Source organism: Chironomus tepperi, unplaced genomic scaffold, assembly GCF_022539635.2.
Source record: "Chironomus tepperi strain 1889 unplaced genomic scaffold, CSIRO-AGI_Ctep_v1 contig_346, whole genome shotgun sequence".
NCBI classification, from domain to species: Eukaryota; Metazoa; Arthropoda; class Insecta; order Diptera; family Chironomidae; genus Chironomus; species Chironomus tepperi.
The window spans coordinates 491,678-511,981 of record NW_027226468.1 but is presented as its reverse complement, the minus strand read 5'-3'; the positions used below and the strand labels follow the sequence as shown (position 1 = coordinate 511,981).

General features: G+C 31.3%; 6 protein-coding genes across 7 annotated transcripts; 3 read left to right on the top strand and 3 right to left on the bottom strand.

Moving 5' to 3' along the window:
• Positions 1-360: 360 nt before the first annotated feature.
• LOC139093858 (pre-rRNA-processing protein TSR2 homolog) lies at positions 361-1,089 on the top strand. The gene is made up of 2 exons (XM_070644710.1): positions 361-544; positions 600-1,089. Exons 1-2 carry the CDS (start codon positions 431-433, stop codon positions 1,050-1,052), a joined length of 567 nt encoding a protein of 188 aa, XP_070500811.1. The 5' UTR covers positions 361-430; the 3' UTR covers positions 1,053-1,089.
• A 6-nt stretch (positions 1,090-1,095) lies between these two features.
• On the bottom strand, positions 1,096-2,983 carry LOC139093857 (uncharacterized). The gene is made up of 5 exons (XM_070644709.1): positions 2,727-2,983; positions 2,620-2,666; positions 1,766-2,562; positions 1,556-1,681; positions 1,096-1,497 (listed from the first exon to the last, which is right to left on the bottom strand). The coding sequence occupies exons 1-5, from the start codon at positions 2,926-2,928 to the stop codon at positions 1,209-1,211; spliced, it is 1,461 nt and encodes a 486-aa protein (XP_070500810.1). The 5' UTR covers positions 2,929-2,983; the 3' UTR covers positions 1,096-1,208.
• A 350-nt stretch (positions 2,984-3,333) lies between these two features.
• On the bottom strand, positions 3,334-5,393 carry DZIP1 (DAZ interacting zinc finger protein 1). Its single transcript, XM_070644756.1, has 3 exons — positions 5,273-5,393; positions 4,650-5,219; positions 3,334-4,568 (listed from the first exon to the last, which is right to left on the bottom strand). Exons 1-3 carry the CDS (start codon positions 5,382-5,384, stop codon positions 3,334-3,336), a joined length of 1,917 nt encoding a protein of 638 aa, XP_070500857.1. The 5' UTR covers positions 5,385-5,393.
• A 185-nt stretch (positions 5,394-5,578) lies between these two features.
• Sld5 (DNA replication complex GINS protein Sld5) lies at positions 5,579-6,528 on the bottom strand. The gene is made up of 3 exons (XM_070644755.1): positions 6,269-6,528; positions 6,164-6,206; positions 5,579-6,105 (listed from the first exon to the last, which is right to left on the bottom strand). The coding sequence occupies exons 1-3, from the start codon at positions 6,332-6,334 to the stop codon at positions 5,579-5,581; spliced, it is 636 nt and encodes a 211-aa protein (XP_070500856.1). The 5' UTR covers positions 6,335-6,528.
• A 621-nt stretch (positions 6,529-7,149) lies between these two features.
• Positions 7,150-9,789, top strand: LOC139093977 (rhodopsin-like). Its single transcript, XM_070644844.1, has 5 exons — positions 7,150-7,456; positions 7,953-8,095; positions 8,173-8,205; positions 8,280-8,312; positions 8,717-9,789. The coding sequence occupies exons 1-5, from the start codon at positions 7,282-7,284 to the stop codon at positions 9,467-9,469; spliced, it is 1,137 nt and encodes a 378-aa protein (XP_070500945.1). The 5' UTR covers positions 7,150-7,281; the 3' UTR covers positions 9,470-9,789.
• A 2,891-nt stretch (positions 9,790-12,680) lies between these two features.
• On the top strand, positions 12,681-18,832 carry Hey (Hairy/E(spl)-related with YRPW motif). 2 transcript variants are annotated; one of them, XM_070644841.1, is made up of 4 exons: positions 12,681-12,870; positions 13,455-14,221; positions 14,534-14,748; positions 18,059-18,832. In XM_070644841.1, exons 2-4 carry the CDS (start codon positions 13,965-13,967, stop codon positions 18,799-18,801), a joined length of 1,215 nt encoding a protein of 404 aa, XP_070500942.1. In that variant the 5' UTR covers positions 12,681-12,870; positions 13,455-13,964; the 3' UTR covers positions 18,802-18,832. The 2 variants fall into 2 exon arrangements, with proteins under 2 accessions (XP_070500942.1, XP_070500943.1); XM_070644842.1 differs by lacking the exon at positions 12,681-12,870 and adding an exon at positions 13,045-13,172.
• The last annotated feature ends 1,472 nt before the right edge of the window (positions 18,833-20,304 follow it).

Below are 20,304 nucleotides of genomic sequence, written 5' to 3'. Positions count from 1 at the left end.
ATAAATCCAAATCTGCTCTGAGAGGCTCACAAAAATTGCAAGCATATAAGTAAGATCAAATACACTGACAAACTTACTTATACTAAAGACAAATACATTTACTGTATCAAGTCACACACAAATATTCTCACCGGAATGACATTCACGTTGATGGTGAAATTCAGAGCAAATAAAAAATTAATCAATTTACAGTTTCAAAGTGTTGTCAGGCGAATTATAATGAATTATTGGGTAAAGAACATTAAAATATAGACTTCCTTTGTCCTACAATGTCTATAATTTAAATATATTAAAATTCATCATACAATTTTCGAAAATGTCAACTGAATTTTACAATTCAAATGACTTCAAAGTTCGAAAGTCACAAAATTTTCGTAATTTTTTCGAACATAAACATTGAGTGCCGGACAAATTAACAAGAATTAAAGAAATGTCAACAGAAATAAGGAGGAATCAATTTAAAGAGATTGTTGAATGTATATTCAACAGATGGAGTGCACTCAAGTTAGCTGTCGAACATGGCATGGCTAAAAATGGCTTACAGGTATGATATTCATGAATTTTAATCAACACGTGCGATAACTTTAATTCCATTTTAGACAGCACTGGATTTTGTTGACTATGTTACAGATTCGTGTGTTATGACGAATTCAAAGGTCTGCGAAGAGGATTTAATAGATTTATTAGAGGATATTTTAGATCAAGAATTTGACACAATTTGCGAGGATCAATCAACAAAGGAAATTAGTACTATTCTATTAAGGCACTTAGAATTATTAAACAATGGACAGTTTGAATTAATAAAATCAGAATTATCAGCACTTCCACCATGTAGCAACTGGATTGTTAAAGGAAATAAAATTAATATTGTAAAAGATCCAGAAGATGACAGTTCATCAGGCAGTGACGACGAAGATATGGAAAGTGACAATACAAATACCCGAGTTCACAGTGACATTGGACCAAGTACAAGTGGAAGTACGATGCAAGTTGAAGAAGAAGATGTAGATCCAGGTTGGACAGTTGTGAAAAAAGGAAAACGAAAGAATTAATGGAATAAAAACTTGTGTATATTGAATTGAACATAAATCAGTGTTACTTCCTAATCATTTTTATTTCAAGAATGCAATAGTATCTGATATTCATAATTAAAATTAAATTCATATATTAATGACAAAATTATCTTAAATCATACAAAGAGTAATTATTTATGATTGAGATGGTTCTTGTTCCATTGCAGTTTCTGGAGGTGGATTCTCGCTTTTTTGCTTTGCTTCCTCCTCTTCACGTTTCTTTTTCTCATCGAAATACTTTACGCGTTTAATATTAACATACTCACAATATGCTACAAATTTGCGCTCATCGGCGGTCAAGTCTGCATCATTTTTCTTTTTGATGTTATTAAGTCTTCGCTTTGCAGATCCTGGGAGAAGTTTCGGTAATTCTGCTTTCTGTGCCATTTCAAACAACTTGTCAACTTTCTCTGAGAAAGGTAATCTGGAAAAGGAACAGAAGATTGCTGAATCTGTGGATATAAACAGGATAAATCACTTACTCTTCCAATGGCACTTCTCCAGCTGCAATTGCCTTTTTCTTTTCAATAACTTTTTGGATCTTATTATTGACTTTCTTTGCTCGTTTTCCAACTAAAGCAGGGCGGGGGTCTTTTGTAATCAACTTCCTGTAATTCAAAATAGAGCATACATTAATCTAGTTACATTTTAATCCTGCGATTTAATTTTAAATCCTCGGATCGTTAGCTTACCATCTAGTATTTGGATAAACATCACGACGTTTGAGTTCTTTTTCAATTTGCTCCTGTGATGGTTTTCGTAATGGTCCACCAAATCTGTCATTTCTTCGTCCAAAATCTCTACCACCTCTATTTTGAAAATCTCGTCCACCTCCACCTCGATTCATACCACGACTATCTCGTTTATCAAATCCAAGTCCTCGTCGATCACGTCCTTCACGTTGATTATTATCACGTCCACCTCTTTGATCATCCCTACTTGAGTTTCGTCCAAAGCTTCTGTCATTATTACCACCAAAACTTCTTTCTCTACTTCCAAAACTTCTATCATTGTTTCCTCCAAAACTTCTTTCCCTGCTTCCAAAACCCCTATCGTTATTACTTCCATAACTTCTATCATTACCTCCAAAACTTCTGTTACTAGAACCACGATCATTTGAACCATAATTACGATCATTAGAGCTATAACCACGGTCATTTCCCCCATAACTTCTATCATTTGAGCCAAAATCACGTCCATATCCACTTCCTTGCCCATACATGTCATCACGATTATCACGAGAATATCCTCCTCTATACTGATCATCATCTCGAAAATCTTTTTGTGGCTTTGAGTCAAACTTGGACAAAATTGAATTAGCCATTGCATCTGCAGCAGACAAATAATTATCAAATGAATTACTTGAACCTCCACCACCAGGTCCTTCATTGTAAATTTGTTTGCGCTTTTCCATCAACTTTTCGCGGACATCAAGGAACTTGTTTTCATATTCTCTGTAAGCAACTCGATCTGGATGACTAGCATATGCCTATGATTAAGATAATGTTATTAAAAACTCAAAATTTATGTCCACTGTATTGCTTACTCTCTTCCAATCTTCAAAGCTTTTCTCCCACTTTTTAAATTCATTATCTGCAATAAATTATTGTAAGTTAAAGATATTAACTAGTTTAAAATGTAATAATCATATACCGAATGCTAGTTGTTCAGGAGTTTTGTAGCTAGAGGACGAAGAAGATCCAAAATTTTGTGATGAAAATAAATCATCACTGTAATTATTTCGAGTTGTTCCAGACTTTAAACTCATAAGTGGAATTGCCGAATTTGATGAATTATAGTTGTTTGGAGGTCCAAAGCGCGATTGCCGATCTCGATCTCTACCCATATTGTGCATTTTATCCAAAAATTTTAATTAAAACTATTCAGAATATATTTTCACTTGTTTTGTATTTTTCTACAATTTTTTATAGCAAACATTCAAACAATGCCGATGTCTTCAGTTTGTCCGCTTGTCATATCATCCAATAACCATAGTTTTTGACTTTTTCTGAAGATTAGACAGATATTTAGAACAATTGTATAGCGATAGAGATATAGAAAAGCTTAATTAGTTCGAAATATGATATTAATATTGAGTATATGCGTTTCGTTCTTTATTTGATACTTACTATCTAACTTGCAAATTTACAATAATTTTCCTACAATTATCAACGGTTTTGTAAAATTTGAATTCCTGAAATTATTTGAAATTTTTGTTTAACGGTCATTTAAAGAAAATTTAATAAGAAAATAAATTACTTTATTTAAAATCATCTTCTAGGGACGTAAGGTCAAAATCTGAATCTTCATTGGACTTAATATGAACATTCGACTTATAATCTTCATCTAAATTAAACAAAACTTTCTTTTTCGGCTTTTCATCGACTGGATTTTCATCTTTTAATTTCACTGGATCTTCATCTTTCAATATCACTGGATCTTTTTTAACAGATATGGACTCTTCTTTCTCAGTGTCTTGTACATGACTTTTAAACAGTTCCTCGACTTTTTGTTTGATCTTTTTACGATTTATAAAGAAATGCGGATATGTTTTCTTTTGGATTTCCCGACGATTTGCTAGTTCCACTTCAATTAAATCGACTTTATTTTCATTTAGCTGTTCTGTATGTTCATCAATATTGAATTCCTTTAATCGATCGTTAAGGAGCTGTTCAGCTTTAACTCTATCTTTCACTGGAACTTCTTTTGGCTTTTGTTGACTTTTGTCTCGGTTGAACCACTTCTGTGCTGAAAATGTTTTTTTCTTTTTCTCTCGAATAGAGAACTTTTGGTCTGAGTATGTGCTCAAATGCAATGGCTGTTGTGGGATATTTTTAGGCAGCGTGTCCAAAACAGGTCTTACTTGCTTAATTGGCTTTGGATCTTCCGAAACATCTTCATCGCTACTGGAACTAGTCTCTTTTGGTTTTCTTATTAAGACACGCGGCACTACTTCCTTTTGGACGGTTCTTGGAACAGGAGTAATAGGGACTTGATTAATTTTTGCACTCTCGTCTTTCAACTGCTTCATTGAATCTTCCAACTTATTCAGCTTTTCAGCATATGTCTTTTCCATATCCTTCATTGACTGTGCCATTTGTAGCTGATTGTGCTCATACATTTTCTCTAATTCCTTAAATCTTGTTTTCCATAAATTTTCATTATCGGACTGCGGTGGAACTACTTTGACTTCTTTTGGTTTTGGTGGTGCAAAACTTTGCTGCAAAGGAACTGTAGATCTAGGAGCAGGAAGTGGCTGTTCAGCACGTTTGATTTCATTTTGTTTCAAAGTTTCCATAGCTTTATCAAGCATGTCTTTCAGTTCTGAAATTTCTTCTTTGTGCCGTCTTTCGTCATATTCCTTATATTCCTGGAATTGTTTCATCTGCTCAGCCATCATCTCTCGGATGTTCTCACTGTAGTCTCTAAATTTCTCACTAGTGTTTTCCTTCTCTAAGTCATCCTTCTCCTTTTCCTCAAAATTGCTTTGGATGCCTGTTGAATAGAATTGGATTAAAAAATCGTGTGTTTAAAAATAAATCGCAGGATTAAAATCTTTGGATTAAAAATACTTGCCAATATTTTTGAATATCCTCCGCTCGTTCTCAAGGCACTTTTCACATGTCACATTTTTGGAATCCATCAGTTCCTTTTCTGTCAAGTTTAATTTCTCTTTCACTTGTTTCAATTCCAGTTCCAGTTTAATTGTATTGATCAAATCTTGATCTTTTGACTCGCGGTGCTTCCTTAACATGTGACTGTCGAGAAATAATTGACTTTCAAAATTTTTGGTACACTTTGTGCATGGATATATTTCTAGAGGATTCGACTCCAACTTTTTAGCTTTCTTCTTGGCTTGATGAAGTTCTGTATTTCGTTCCTTAAGCTTTTCCTGGAGGTCTAATGTCTCTTTTTGACAGCTATACAAATTTTCACGTAATGTCGACACAGACTTGTCTAAAAATCTCGTACAAAACAGCAGGTACTGTATACTTAGTTGTGACAATGTGAAAATCTTCCCAATAGCTGGATCTAATATCCTTGTATTCAATAAATTGCTCAATGACGAGTTGATCAAAAATGGAATGCATTCATCAAGCTTCTCAAAATTTGATTCTTTTATTACTCGATGTGTATCAATTGCCGCTGTAATAAATAACATGATAACAACAATCAGGATGGCATAAATGCATACTTACCAATAAAACGCCAATCGATCCGAACATCACTTCCGTCATTATTTTCATTCGAAAGCACAAATCCTCCATTCCTGGCTATTTCTGCCAGATTATGATAGAAATTGTAAGACATTCAATAAATTATTTATGACTGATATTTAAAAAAGTTATGTACTGTAGCAGTACTATTAGCAATAAAAATAATGTGATCGATACAGTTGCCAAGACAACGATGTGCCGTAAAACATAACAAAATAGTCAAAAAATTGAAGATTTAAAAATTTATTAAAAAAGATTACTTAGATTAACAGAACAAATAATTTATTTTTAGATCAGAATAACATCACCTTTATTAACTAATTCACAAACAAGTTGGTACGGTAGCATGTGTATTGAATTTTCGGAAAGATCAACTTCTTCATCATTTGTATTGACTACAACGCCACATGATTTAATAACTTTAATAAACACATTACTCATTAAATTTGGACGAATAATTCGCTTTGACACATCATCTTGTTGTGGTGGGATATGCCTTAATGCTAATTGCTGGAAGTGTTTCTCAATACTCTCAAAATAATCCTCAGCAAATTTTGTTTCGGCTTCGGACAGTCTTTTATTCTCAGCTGATCGTTTCATTTCCTCGGATATAATGTATTGAGTAAAATCTTCAATTTTCTGAAGACGACATCGAAGATATGCAGCTATTATAAATTTTATTCTTTCTAGTTCCATCTTGTGAGCTATTTTACGAAAGTCATTTGATGGAATTGCTTGTAGATTCTCTTCCATATGCGATAATTGTCCCATCATTAACTCAATCATTTCACTTTGATATGGTAGAATGTCTGGAGCTGTAAAGATGGTTGTCATGAGCGAGATTTAATTAAATTTTGATTCTTTGTTACTTACCAGAATGCTCATTCATCCACGCAATCTCTATTTTTCGTAACAGCTGTGGATGTCAATTAAATCATCAGTTTACTGTAGAATTGTGCAGAATTTTGTTTAACTTACTTCTTGTGGTGTAATAAACTCCTCAGCATCGTCGATTTCATCGCTGTACTCTTCATCTTCGCTCATATTTTCTTAAATTTTTTTCGGAATTGCTGGATGTCAATAAATTATGTTTTAATTCTGGAAGTTGTAAATTATTTTGCACAAAGATCAGTTTTGGACACAAAATGACAGATTACACATGAATTATGCTTTTATTAAGACACTCTTTCTATTAAATTTAAGTAAAAATTGTTTATTGACACTTTTTAAGCGGCAAATTCTTCCGCGCGGAATGGGATGTGTCGACCGTTATTTATAGGGCAAATGACATTGTTATGAACCGGTTCAAAATTGATCAATCACCCTAAATTTTTTTGAATTCTTTCCGTTGACACGTGGTCGAGTGTAAATTTCATTCACAGAACTAGAACTAAGGATTTATGAATCAAGATTTAATTCCTTCAATACCTAATTAAAGTAATATTTACAATTAATATACAGCCACTATAAAAACATACAGCTGAGTTTTATGTCTTATTCTTAAATCAAGCTGTTAGTAATGAAGTAAAAAGAAGAGAAGCATAAAGGAATAAGTGAAAGCTTGGCCATTTGTAATCGCATTATGAGAATAATAAAAGTGAAAAACATGAACAATTATAACGAAGAGGCTCATAACCTTCCACAATAAGGATTTTATAAACATACAACGTAAAATGTTGTTGCCAAAATGTATTAAAGGCTATGAAAGACGATACATCTTCAGCACGAAAATCTTATTTAGGTGTGAACTTACAACCTTAAAATCTTATATGACATTCCAGACTTTGTGCTCAAATTAAATTATTAAATATGACAAAAATTGAGTATAAAATCAGGCAGATTTCATTGTGGAACTGTCAAGTCTTCTGCTATATTTCAAATAGTTCAGTGGTCTGTGAAGTAGTTCGGTGATTCAAACGATTTTCTTCAAGACAAGTTACTAGAAGGACTTCCATATTTTAATCAATTATCTAAAAATATATATAATCAACATGGCATTTAATGGATATAACAATTATGGACCCCAAACATGGCAAGTTGGAAGCCCAAGGGCTGGAAATATGACGGTTGTTGATATGGTCACGGATGATATGCGTCACTTGATTGACAAACATTGGTATCAATTTCCACCAATGAACCCATTATGGCATTCATTTTTAGGATTCGGTAAATATTTGGGGATTATTTTTCAATAATTTTGGGTTTGTTCGGAAGTGACGTCCTTGCCTGCTCTATATCTTAGTGCTGTGTTTTAAACAAGCTTTTTACTAAGGATGGACCGGCAGAGATTGAAGTCGACTTGAGTTCGTTAAAAACGATTCAAAATTTGTATGAAAATATTTCTGCTAGCTCTTGTGAAGTATATAATTTTATACAAATTTCAATGGATTTTAACGAAATTTATTCCATTTTCATTTTCTGGGCCCTAATCTTGGCAGAGATCGAAGCCAAATTGAGTTGGCCACAGTTCGATAAAACCGATAGGAATTCATATGAAATGTTATACTTCACAAGAACCAGCAGAAATGCAAATTTTTTGAATTCCATGCAAATTTGAATCGGTTTTAGTCAGCCAGTCGACTGCGATGTTCTAACTTTGGACATCATTACCGAACACCTCCATGTGCTGTTGACAAACTAACCCATTGTCTTCACATTTCAGCTCTTGCAATTTTCTGCACCATTGCATTACTCGGTAATCTTTGCGTCATTTACATCTTCGCAAAGACTAAATCTTTAAGGACACCATCCAATCTTTTCGTTATTAATCTCGCTGTTTCCGATTTTATGATAATGTTCTCTATGGTAATTATAAGACTTTTATTGCTCAAAATTTAATGGAGCATTTAATTAACATCATAATTTAATTATAATTCAATTAGGGACCACCAATGGTTATTAACTGCTACTATGAGGTAAAAATTAAGTTGCTAATTTAATGAAATTTTTTTCGTGTAATTTATATTTTCATTCAATAACTTCTTTTCAGACATGGGTATTTGGTCCTTTGGCATGTCAGATTGTAAGTTCAATGAATCTTAAGCAGAGATGGATATATGGGATTTTGGTTTTGTGGATTGAAGGAAATTGGGATTTTAATCAGGTTATCCTTGAATACAATATTCTTCATTCAGAGCTTGATGCCGACTCCAATACCGAGTTGACATCTAGTTCTTCCTTATAATACAATTCCTTGCTGTCAATCCATAGCCATCTACGATCTAGATCTGAATTTGAGTTAATTGTCAATCTTAGATCTGGATCTTTGTGGATTAACAAACATAAATCGTAAGATGGAAGTGAATCTTGCAAACTCTAGACAGTTCTATACATCAGCACCCCATATCCACCCCAAAATCTCTTAATTCCATCCCTGTTCTCAACAAAAGATTTAATTAACTGATACTGATGATTTAATTCTTACAGTATGGAATGTGTGGATCACTTTTCGGTTGCTCCTCAATTTGGACAATGACAATGATTGCCTTCGATCGATACAATGTGATTGTTAAGGGTATATCAGGAAAACCATTAACACATGGCGGTGCTATCCTTAGAATTTTCTTCGTATGGACTGCATCACTGATTTGGACAATTATTCCATTGTTGGGTTGGAATAGATATACACCCGAGGGAAATATGACTGCATGCGGTACTGACTATTTATCCAAGGATATATTCAGTCGTGGATATGTTTTCATTTATGCTATCTGGTGTTACTTCTTACCACTTTTCCTTATTATTTACTCGTACTATTTTATCCTTAAGGCTGTTTCTGCTCATGAAAAGAATATGCGTGAACAGGCAAAGAAGATGAATGTTGCATCCTTGAGATCATCAGAGAATCAAAGTCAAAGCACTGAATGTAAATTAGCTAAGGTTGCACTTATGACAATCTCACTCTGGTTCATGGCATGGACACCTTATTTGATCATTAACTTTGCTGGTATCTTTGAATTCGCAACATTAAGTCCAATCTCAACAATCTGGGGAAGTGTCTTCGCTAAGGCAAATGCTATTTATAATCCAATTGTTTATGGCATCAGTCATCCAAAATACCGTGTTGCCTTACTCAAGACATTCCCGTCATTGGCTTGTGGAGATAAACCAGAAGGAGATACTGCATCACAGGCATCAGGCGTAACAGCAGTTCAACTTGATGAGAAACCATCTGCTTAAATTTATTTACTGACCTTCAATTAACAATTAAATGACTTTATGCTCATTTTTATTCTTTTAAATGGAAAAAAAAAAGTTAATTGAATTTTGAATGTGCTCCGTAAATGGGATGAAGTTAGTTGGATGTTGTAATCATTGTGATTTATAAAACATGTTAATCAAATATTGAATCGTATAGAAAATTGTCATGTTTTAGTTTTTAAGCGCAAGAGAATTTGTCTTTCGAAAAATTAATTTCCTGTTTTCTGAGCAATTCGACAGACGAAAACAGGAAGATTTTCTTTTTTGAAATAAAATAGCAAATTCACGAAAAAAATAAAGTCACAATTAGCTTTTTTATTGTTTCACGAATGGATTGATGAAGGATGGCCAAGAATCTATAAATAATCGATCATGGGATGATAGCAGTTGATGATGCGGCAAATAAAATATTTTTGAACCCTTTTTGCACGAGAGCACGTGACTATCGATGACTTTGAAGATATATACGTTGATGTTTTATGCTCATTTCATATGATCGATTTATGATTTTTATTTCTTATGTTGAATTGATTGTCATCAAAATCAAATAGAATATTAAAGGGATAAGAATTGGTTGGGTCTTGTTGTGTTGATGGTTAGGCACGCATATATGCTGGGCAGGATTATTATTTGATTGATTTTCCGGCTTTTGTAGAATTTTTCTATGATTTTTTGGTGAATTTTCCAAATTTTTTTGTTTTTTCAATAATTGGTTCAAAACTCCACCGTTGCTGTACAGTTAAAGACGAAAACCGGTCTGTTACCCTAATTTGGTTCCCTATCTGAAGAAAAGCTAGTCTTATAACTTCACTTAAGCTAAAATATGCCAAACGACTTTACAATAATAATATCAATGTTTACTTTTTGAAGTTCTCATACAAACTGAATTTTTGCATGAAAAGGGGTTTTCAACTATGTAAATGTAAATGTGTAAATATTATTTAAATCTCAAATGAACGTTATATCACATAAAATCCATTTTTGTTCTAAAAGAAGAGCCAAATATAACGGAAATTTTGAATTCAAAATTCTGCATCAATTTTAGCTTAAAAAGATGCTAAATTATTAAAAATTTCCGTTACACAATGATCTAGATTCGAAAAAAATGTTCAAAATGTGAAATAATTCAGTATATTTTTATCAGGACTTTCTGGTGTAATATGACAGATTCTTGCTTCGTCTAACATGTCTCCAAATATCCAAGCATGAATCTATGTCTAACTCGAAAAAAATTTATTAGAACGTTCATAGATGATTGTTTACATTTTTGACACAAAATTTAAATGACTAAAATTTCATGCTTTCTTATGACGATTCAACTCATTTCTACTGTCTTATGCTTAAAAAATGTATAAAGTTTGTCACTATGAATAATAATAGTTGTGTTAAATAGTTTAAGTGGGAGAAAAATCGATTTAAAAAAATGATATTTTTCGAATTTTTGAAGTAAAATAAGTCACGAGTACACACGAGTACAAACGCGAAATAGGCACAAACTTAAAGAATCAACTTACATTTATTCATAAAATCAATTGGATGCTCCCAAATTCTCCCAGTAAAGAGAATTTTCACTTTGAAATTTAGTGAATTTTTCAAAATTTTCCATATAAAAATTTACGTGCGTAAAATTTTTCGATAAACTTTTACAAAAATTTTGCAAAAAAACATATTTATGCTGATTGTATTGATGTAATATTTCGAGGACTAACCCAAAAGTCCATTTTGAATGTATTATGGTCAATATACAATTTTAAATCAGTAAAAATTTTTGCTTCATTAAAGTGTCAACCCGAATTTGTGCACAGTCAACTTTTGAACATTTTTTTCAAATCTAGATCATTGTGCATGCGGACAAAATGATGACTAAGCGAAACTAAATCATGTTAAGATTAATCAATCCCAAAAAAACTTTAATGACAATTATGAGAAACAACCAGATAAAAATAATAATTTCAATTGAAACAAGAATGCGGAAGGATAGACAATGAATTGTTCCAAAAAAATTGAAAAACTGTCCATGGATGATGGATGGAAATAAAAATGCTTATTTCTCCCTAGAACAGCACGCGAAATAATATTCATCCCTCGAGCGTCACACGAGTGCATGACAATTCAAAAACAGTTCAATAATTTTAATCACAATATTGTTGATCGTAAATTTTTATATGTTCAAATAAAATTCATAAATTTTGATTTGTCAGGAATACGCAATTGAATAAGGCCCAACAAATCGTAAAATTTTGTAATTTTATGTAAAATTAAATTTTCCTATTTATACGTGACTGGTAATTGACTTTTGAGATTTTGCCATTAAAAATCATGTTTGCATAATCAATTGCAACAATAATAATCCGAAAATTCAACATTTATTGTTATGTAGGAGAGGATAATTTAATTTTTGATACAAAATTAGATGTCCTTTCACCAGAATTTTAATTTTTTTTCCTTTTTGTGGAATGAGATGAAATTAACGAGCCATGACCTTACCAAAAAGAATTACCATGAACATGACAAACTCAACAGAGCAGGTCATTCTTCTATTGTGTAGATAAAATAAGAACAATTTAATTGAAAACAATAGAGTCATCTCACAAGCATTATCATCCCTTTCCCAATTGACCATTGAAAATTGATTTTTCAATTATATTGAGGCGTACCATTATTATTATTCTTTTCTTTTCATTCTTTATTCTGATTTTTTTTTTTGGCAATGAATTTGCAATTTTATTTTTAAATTTCAAAATTGTACAATTTTCATTACGTAGAGAGTAAGAGTCCACAGAGAGGCAAACAATTGATTTATTATTGGTACACGTTTAAACAATTAATCATTGAAATTTAAAGTTACAATTGCTGAGTGTCTATTGAAATTAATAGACTACTTGTGACACTTGTTACAGCGAATAATGTGATGAATTGGCTTTAACGGATGAAAATGAATTTGAATTTTAACGGATTTTAAATTTTTGAATCTATCAAAACAAATTTTAGTTGCATTTAAATTTTTTTAAACACGAAAAATCAACACATTTTATAAAAATTTAAATTTAAATAGAAAAACGCGTGTGCTGTAGCCGGAATAATAGACAAGTTTAATAATCTAACTGTGTTTACTAAGATTTTAATTGATAAAAGTTAAATAAGACTCAAAAAATGATAAAATTCATAAATTAATCAAAAGCAACCATTGCAAAACTTCGAATAAAGACAAAACTTTTAATGAATCAATACTAAGTAACAAAAAGCTGAATCCTTAAAGCAGAAAGCATTAAATTACATAAAAATCTGTACACAATTTAAATTTTGCCACAAAATTATTTTTCAATAATTAATCAGAGCTTTAAATATGTCATTCAATCGAGTTGTATTAATTTCAACAGGTACACAATTATCTGATCATTATCTGATTGAAATTGGATTAATAACATTTAAATGTTCATAAATCCTCGCGTGCATTTAATTGTTACAAAATTGTCATAATCCAGTTGCAAAACTTACACAATTCAGTTACAATTATTGAATCATCATTGATTAATCGGTTTAAGAGTCGTGAGTTTAAAGTCAGGCGTTTATTACGAATTACAAAGCGTGTTCATTGAGCACGTGAGTTTATTTAAATTTCAATGTTTCCGACATTGTTGGAAAAATTTCTTACAATCATGGTAGTAAGTGAATCTTAAAAGTAAGTATGTAAGCATAATAATAAGAAGGAAATAGACAGTGTCGAGACATTATTGGATAAAAATAAATGAGGGTAAATGAATTTTTGCTCATTCATTGAATTTTTTGTTATACTGCAATTTGCTAACACAGTGATTCATATAAGAGTTTAACTTCCCCTCCAACCATATAAACCCTAACATATTCAATGTTGAATGTTGTATTTACCAAATTTTCTCTCTCACAGCATAAACATAACTCTCTCATTTAACTTTATTCTCTCTCTCTGTTATTTAAAATTAAGGAACTGCATTCAACAAAAAGCATCAACAGCATAGTAAGCATGCAACAGGAATAAAAGAGAATCAACATGAAGGAGGTACAGAGTATGAGGAGTGGGGATGAAGTTAACCGGCATAAGGGCATAATGCAATGCGTGTGTACAGCCGACGTTCATGACAAATACAGAGTGTTTAAAATTTTTATTCGAACGCCGTTCGACGTAAGGTCCACACGTGAATTACAGAATCGGGAAGAATATTATTTTTTTAGAACTTATACATAACAAATTCGCACAATCATTTCTATCATAGAAGTAAAGTTAAGAAAGTAGGACATCGCGAAACAAGTGTACAACCGAGTGTGTTGAGCACATGTCCTTATAATAAAATATTATAGAATAGAAAATAAAGCTAAGATTTCAAGTTTTGTGTCGCCAATCGACTGACAAGTGACAATATTATATAGTGCGGTTGATATAAATCAGTTAACATAATTATAGTGTAAAAAAAGCGTATATATTTATAAATAAGAAATGGAACAACACAGCATGCATCATCACCATCATCATCATAGTATTCAAAATACTCAAGGTCATCATCCCATTCATTGGAATTATTCATCACCATCTACAAACATTTCAACAGCTCCATTGACATCAACACCTATTGCGAATAGTAATCCAGTCAGTAATCAAGCAACATGGACACCACCATCGACAAGAGGTCTCAAAAGAGCAATGTCAGAGAGTGATTGTGATGACATTTATTCTGAAGAATCATCAAAAGAGCAGTAAGTATTTATTTTTGGCAGTTCATTCAAAGTTGTGGTTCGAAGATTGTGAACAAAAAAAAAAGTTTAGAATTAATATTCAGAAAGTTTGATAATTTAGGTGAAAAAATGTAAATCAGATCCATAAATTAGCAATTAGCAAACTTCCTGCATACTAAATATTCTCAGAACCACAAAAAATTTGTGAATTCACACATTTTTTTGTTCACAAGAAAATGCTGAATGAACACATCTTAATGTTTAAATGACATTGAACATATTCTCATTTCGAAAAAATTTTCCACCTTCTTCCTCCACTTTTACTTTCTATAGTCCATCGTCTATTGAAAATGACAGTTGTCAGCTAATGAGTCGTAAGAAACGACGAGGTGTAATTGAGAAGAAACGAAGAGACAGAATAAATTCATCGTTGTCGGAACTAAAACGACTTGTGCCATCCGCTTTTGAAAAGCAAGGTTCGGCTAAACTGGAAAAGGCTGAGATTCTTCAACTAACAGTAGATCATCTTAAAACGTTACATTCAAAAGGTATGTGAATTATTTTCTATTTCTTTATTCGGGTATATAATGTAGAATTTTATGGGAAATGTAAAAATGGAACACAAAAAAATTGGCTTCTTAAAAAATTCACCACCTGCACTTCCGTCTACCAAAAATATCACAGAATGAATATTCTCAAAAGTCATTTACTTCTTTCATCTCATCTTCATTTTCTTTCCCTTTCTTTCTCCCTCTTACTGTATAATATTCATAACAAGGAACTATGGATAAAATTTCATAACAACATGCTGATACTGTATTTTATGAAAATTATTTTTTTTTCTCCTTCATTCCATTCCTTTTCATTTTTCCCATCACGTTACTTTAAAGTGATAAAAAGTCATTTAAATGAAATACTTGAGACACATTATGCAATTTTTCTTCCTTTTTCTGTTGTCCTTCTTCGTTTCACTTCCTGGCAAAACATTAGCTAAGATATGTAATATGATTCTTGTATTGCCGACACTAGCCGGTGTCGGTGTTGGAGTATATTGAGTCTTGAATTGCTTTTAAGAATTTACATATGAACTTTGAGTTTGTTTACGTAATTCTTTGTAAGATTTTCGAAATTACGTACGTTTTTTTCAATTACGTACGTATTTTAACATACGTTTTTCAATTAACGTACATTTTTTACATACGATTTTCGAAATTACGTACGTATTTTAACTTAAAGTTTTACATTAACGTAACATAAGATTTTCAAAATTACGTACGTTTCTCAATTTACGTACATTCTTTATGTAAGTTTACTGAATTACGTATGTAAATTTACATTGATTTACATAAAACCTTCAATTTTTATTAATGATTTTTAAGTAACTATTTACCTGATTTTATCGTACACAAAACATCAAATTTAATATGAATATCATTATCAAATCAAATATTTACTCTGGAATTCAAAAATCCACGCAAATAACCCATTAAAAAGCAAACAAATTGACATTTAAATGAACCATAGCAAAAACATACAGGAAGACTATTATTTGCTTAATAATCATCATAATCTATATTGCAATATCATTGAGAAATGAGTATCAACATGAATAATCAATAAGTTATAATAACAATAATAAAAAAAGTGTGAGGGTGGAGAAAAAACTAAAAATCAAAAAGCTTGTGTCGTTTCACCTCGTCTCAGCAAATAATTCGCGTGGCAATGCGATAAAATTCACTTTCCCACGTTCTTCTACTGCAACAGCCAAAACAACACCACACAAATATATTTATTTTGAATTATAACAAAAGGGACCTTCTTACCATACATATATTATTCTCCCTCTCACTCATACAGTAGCGTCCAAAAAGATAGAACCACCTATGAAAATATCAGTATTTTGGCTATAAAATCGTTAAAACTCAACCAATTTTGATGATTCTTTCGGTTTCTGAATCATAATTAAATGTTTGATCAAATAATATAGATTTTGCATCTTAATTATAGTACAATAATTTTTTGAATGTTTTTCAAGTGGGTCAAAAAGATAGAACCACTTTAGTCTTAAATAAATTACATTATTATAGGACTTCTCTCAATATAAATTACAATTGTAATGTATAAACATCATGTTTATTGTTGTATATAAACATTAAAAGTTATGCTAAAGTATGTTTATGCAAAGTTTTGAGCATAAAAACATTCCATGCTTTTTTTCAATGTTTTACTCGATTTTTTCGAATTTATAAAAAAGTATATTTGCAAATTGATAGCATTTTTAAAGACCTTTCGATTGATGTAAAAGCACAACATAAAGCATTGCAAAGATATCAATGAAAATCTTTACAAAAATAGGCAACAAATGAAATTTTGTAAAATTCTTTAAGAATAGCCGTAAGTTTTACAGTTTTTGGACATAATTTAGTCAATTAGATACTATTCTTTAATTTTATGCTCAGTTTCGTGAGCCTTGATCCATTTTTCAAGAGTAAATTTATGGTTAAATATTGACATTGCATAGAAGCTCTTTCATACAAAAACTCGATCACAAATTTTTTGGCAAATATCAAGTTTTATACATCAGAAATCATTTTATCTGATAAATAATACCTACTGTAAGCTATTTTAATCAAACTTTGAAGTCCAAGTTGGTTCTTCACCAAAAAATTTGAGATCGAGTTTTTGTATGAAAGAGCTTCTATGCAATGTCAATATTTAACCATAAATTTACTCTTGAAAAATCAAGGCTCACGAAACTGAGCATAAAATTAAAGAATAGTATCTAATTGACTAAATTATGTCCAAAAACTGTAAAACTTACGGCTATTCTTAAAGAATTTTACAAAATTTCATTTGTATGAAGCCGCCATATTGGATTTTTGTAAAGATTTTCATTGATATCTTTGCAATGCTTTATGTTGTGATAATGTTTTGTACATCAATCGAAAGGTCTTTAAAAATGCTATCAATTTGCAAATATACTTTAATTTATAAATTAAAGACTTCCGAAAAAATCGAGTAAAACATTGAAAAAAAGCATGGAATGTTTTTATGCTCAAAACTTTGCATAAACATACTTTAGCATAACTTTTAATGTTTATATACAACAATAAACATGATGTTTATACATTACAATTGTAATTTATATTGAGAGAAGTCCTATAATAATGTAATTATTTAAGACTAAAGTGGTTCTATCTTTTTGACCCACTTGAAAAACATTCAAAAAATTATTGTACTATAATTAAGTTTTTCCATGCAAAACGCTCTATATTATTTGATCAAACATTTAATTATGATTCAGAAACCGAAAGAATCATCAAAATTGATTGAGTTTTAACGATTTTATAGCCAAAATACTGATATTTTCATAGGTGGTTCTATCTTTTTGGACGCTACTGTACATCCATAGATAATAAGACTGCACTGATGATGAGTGAGCGAAATGGAATGATTGAAGGGGCTTGAAATACATGTGTGTGAGGGAAAGAGAAGTGCAAAGAAGAATAAAAATTTTTATTTCCCATAGAAAGAGCAATGAATGCCGCCCTAGCACAACTTAACAAAAATTGATGACGATTTATAATATTTTGAAGAACATTGTACACAGAGAATCCCTTTTTCTCATGCTCGTTGTTAGATATTAATAGAGTTATACGGCAGAAATTGTAATTTTGGACTGTGAGAACGAGGGGTTGGTTGATATGTAAAATAAGGAAAAGTATTTAATTTTTTTGGTTGTTCCGTGAAGGGTCGATTTATGGGAAATTATTGAAAATGCTTTTGTAATTGATAAAAAAAACTCATTATAATTAATTACATTTGACTAATTTAAAATGATCTCTTTTTTATTTACAGGCATAGATTCCATGACATTCGACCCACAACGTTTTGCAATGGATTATCACATCATTGGTTTTCGTGAATGTGCATCTGAGGTAGCACGTTATCTTGTGACAATTGAAGGAATGGACATACAAGATCCATTGAGATTAAGGCTCATGTCACATTTACAATGTTTTGTTGCTCAACGTGAACTAAGTGCAAAGTCATCTGCCACGTCGATGACAGGTACAAATTGGACAAGTTTTCAGAATTCCTATCAGCCAAACTATACAGCACAAGGCTATCAGACATATCCAGCAACACCAATAACACCAACTACAAATCAGCAAACTAACAGCAATCAACATAACAATAGCTTTAACTCATCGTACATGTCAGCAAATGCATCATCGTCATCAGCATATCTCATACCACAATCGCCTGAATATTCATCATCGGGTTATGGAACGACAACGAATAATTCATCATCTAGCTCAAATGTCAATACGTCATCAAATAATAATAGTGCAACCTCAACATCACCAGCTCCAGTTACATCAACAACCGACCCAGCCCAACAACAGTCACAAGACAATCAACAACCTATTTATACAGATCTAACAAACACTAATGATCGATTACAATTGAATTTGGGTGGAAATTATCATTATGGTAATGCAAATCAATTGTATGGCAATAGTGCCAATAATGGATACAATAATAATAATAATAACTCAAAGCCATATCGTCCATGGCACCCAGAAATGGCATATTAAAGTACGGTTCAACTAAACTTTATCAAAAAAATGGAAGTCACGCACATTTGAGATATCAATTATGTGCAAAAAAAAATACAAAAGAATTAATCCAAAGGATATCATTTTATATGAATATACACAAAGGTGGAAAAAAATTTTAGTCATTAGTATATAAGGCATAGATTTTAAGGTATATCCAAAGGACTAATACGTGTGTTCCAAAAAAGCAGTTTGTTTTAAATTTTATACTTTTTGTTTCAACAATTGTCATAACTGAAACGTGAATTTTTGAGACTCGTCACACAGAGTTGCGAAACAGGCAACTGTGACAGACAAAAACTGTATAAATTCTTTCAAAACCATACAAATTATCGAAAAATTGTACGGTTCTTGTCTGTCTTTTTCTTACAAAACCATACAAATTATCAAGAATTGTACGGTTTTTGCCTGTCACATGTGCCTGTTTTGCAACTCTGCTCGACACACATCCAAAACACATAAAAAATTGTTTACAAAAATCAACAACTTGACAATGGCAAAAAAACTTGTATATCTCAGGATTTCGTAGCTTAAAAAGTTTCCTTTTCTATATAATACTTTTGCTCTCTCTTTTCTTGATTGAATCAACAAGAGAATATCCACTGAATTTTGTTTCCTATGAATTTTTCATACTTTTTTTTTTGATAGCATTGCAAAAATTTATTTTATTTTTTTTTTATGAATTGCGTCACGTTGAGAAAGTAAATAGAAAAATATTTGGTTTTGGAAGCGTGAAGAAATAAAATATAAAAATTTTGATAAAAAAAGAAGTGATAAAAAAAATGTGTAGGATAGATGAGATATCAAAAAAAAAATTCATTTTCGGTGACATAGGGGAATGTTAGGGAATTACGGAAGGTTGAGGATGGAGTTATTAGGACCATTTTTTTTCGGGGCACACCTTGATGGTTAACCTCGACTAAAACCGTACAAATTATACGGTTCATAGCATTTTCCAAATTCTATTTGCGACACGCACTAGTGTGTCGCGACACACAAGTTGCTTATCGCTGCCCTAAGCGTTACGTGACTTCCGAATGTTCCTTAAGGGACCGGTCACTTATTACGTAACGCTCTTGGGAGAGATGAGATTAAAATTTGGTTTAACCTCAAATAATGACAATTTTTTGAAACATTGTTACGGATAGAATCAAAAAATCGATTTCCTAAGTTACGTAATTCCCAAACACACCCTAATCACATTTCTAAAAGTCGTAAAACTTATTTAAAAGACGGATAAGTTTGACCAAAAAAATTTTTGAGCTTTAACTAATAAGAAGAAATTTGAAACAAAATGAAAAAAATAAATCATACGATAGACTTTAATTAGATACTTTAAGGAGAATATATGAAGAGATTTTTATACTATATTTATTTTTGATACGAAAAAAAAGTGCTGATGAAATGAAATAAATCAAGAGAAAAAACTTTTATAAACAGAAAATATCTTGAAGTTTTTACTTTAAATTATGTTTTATGGTT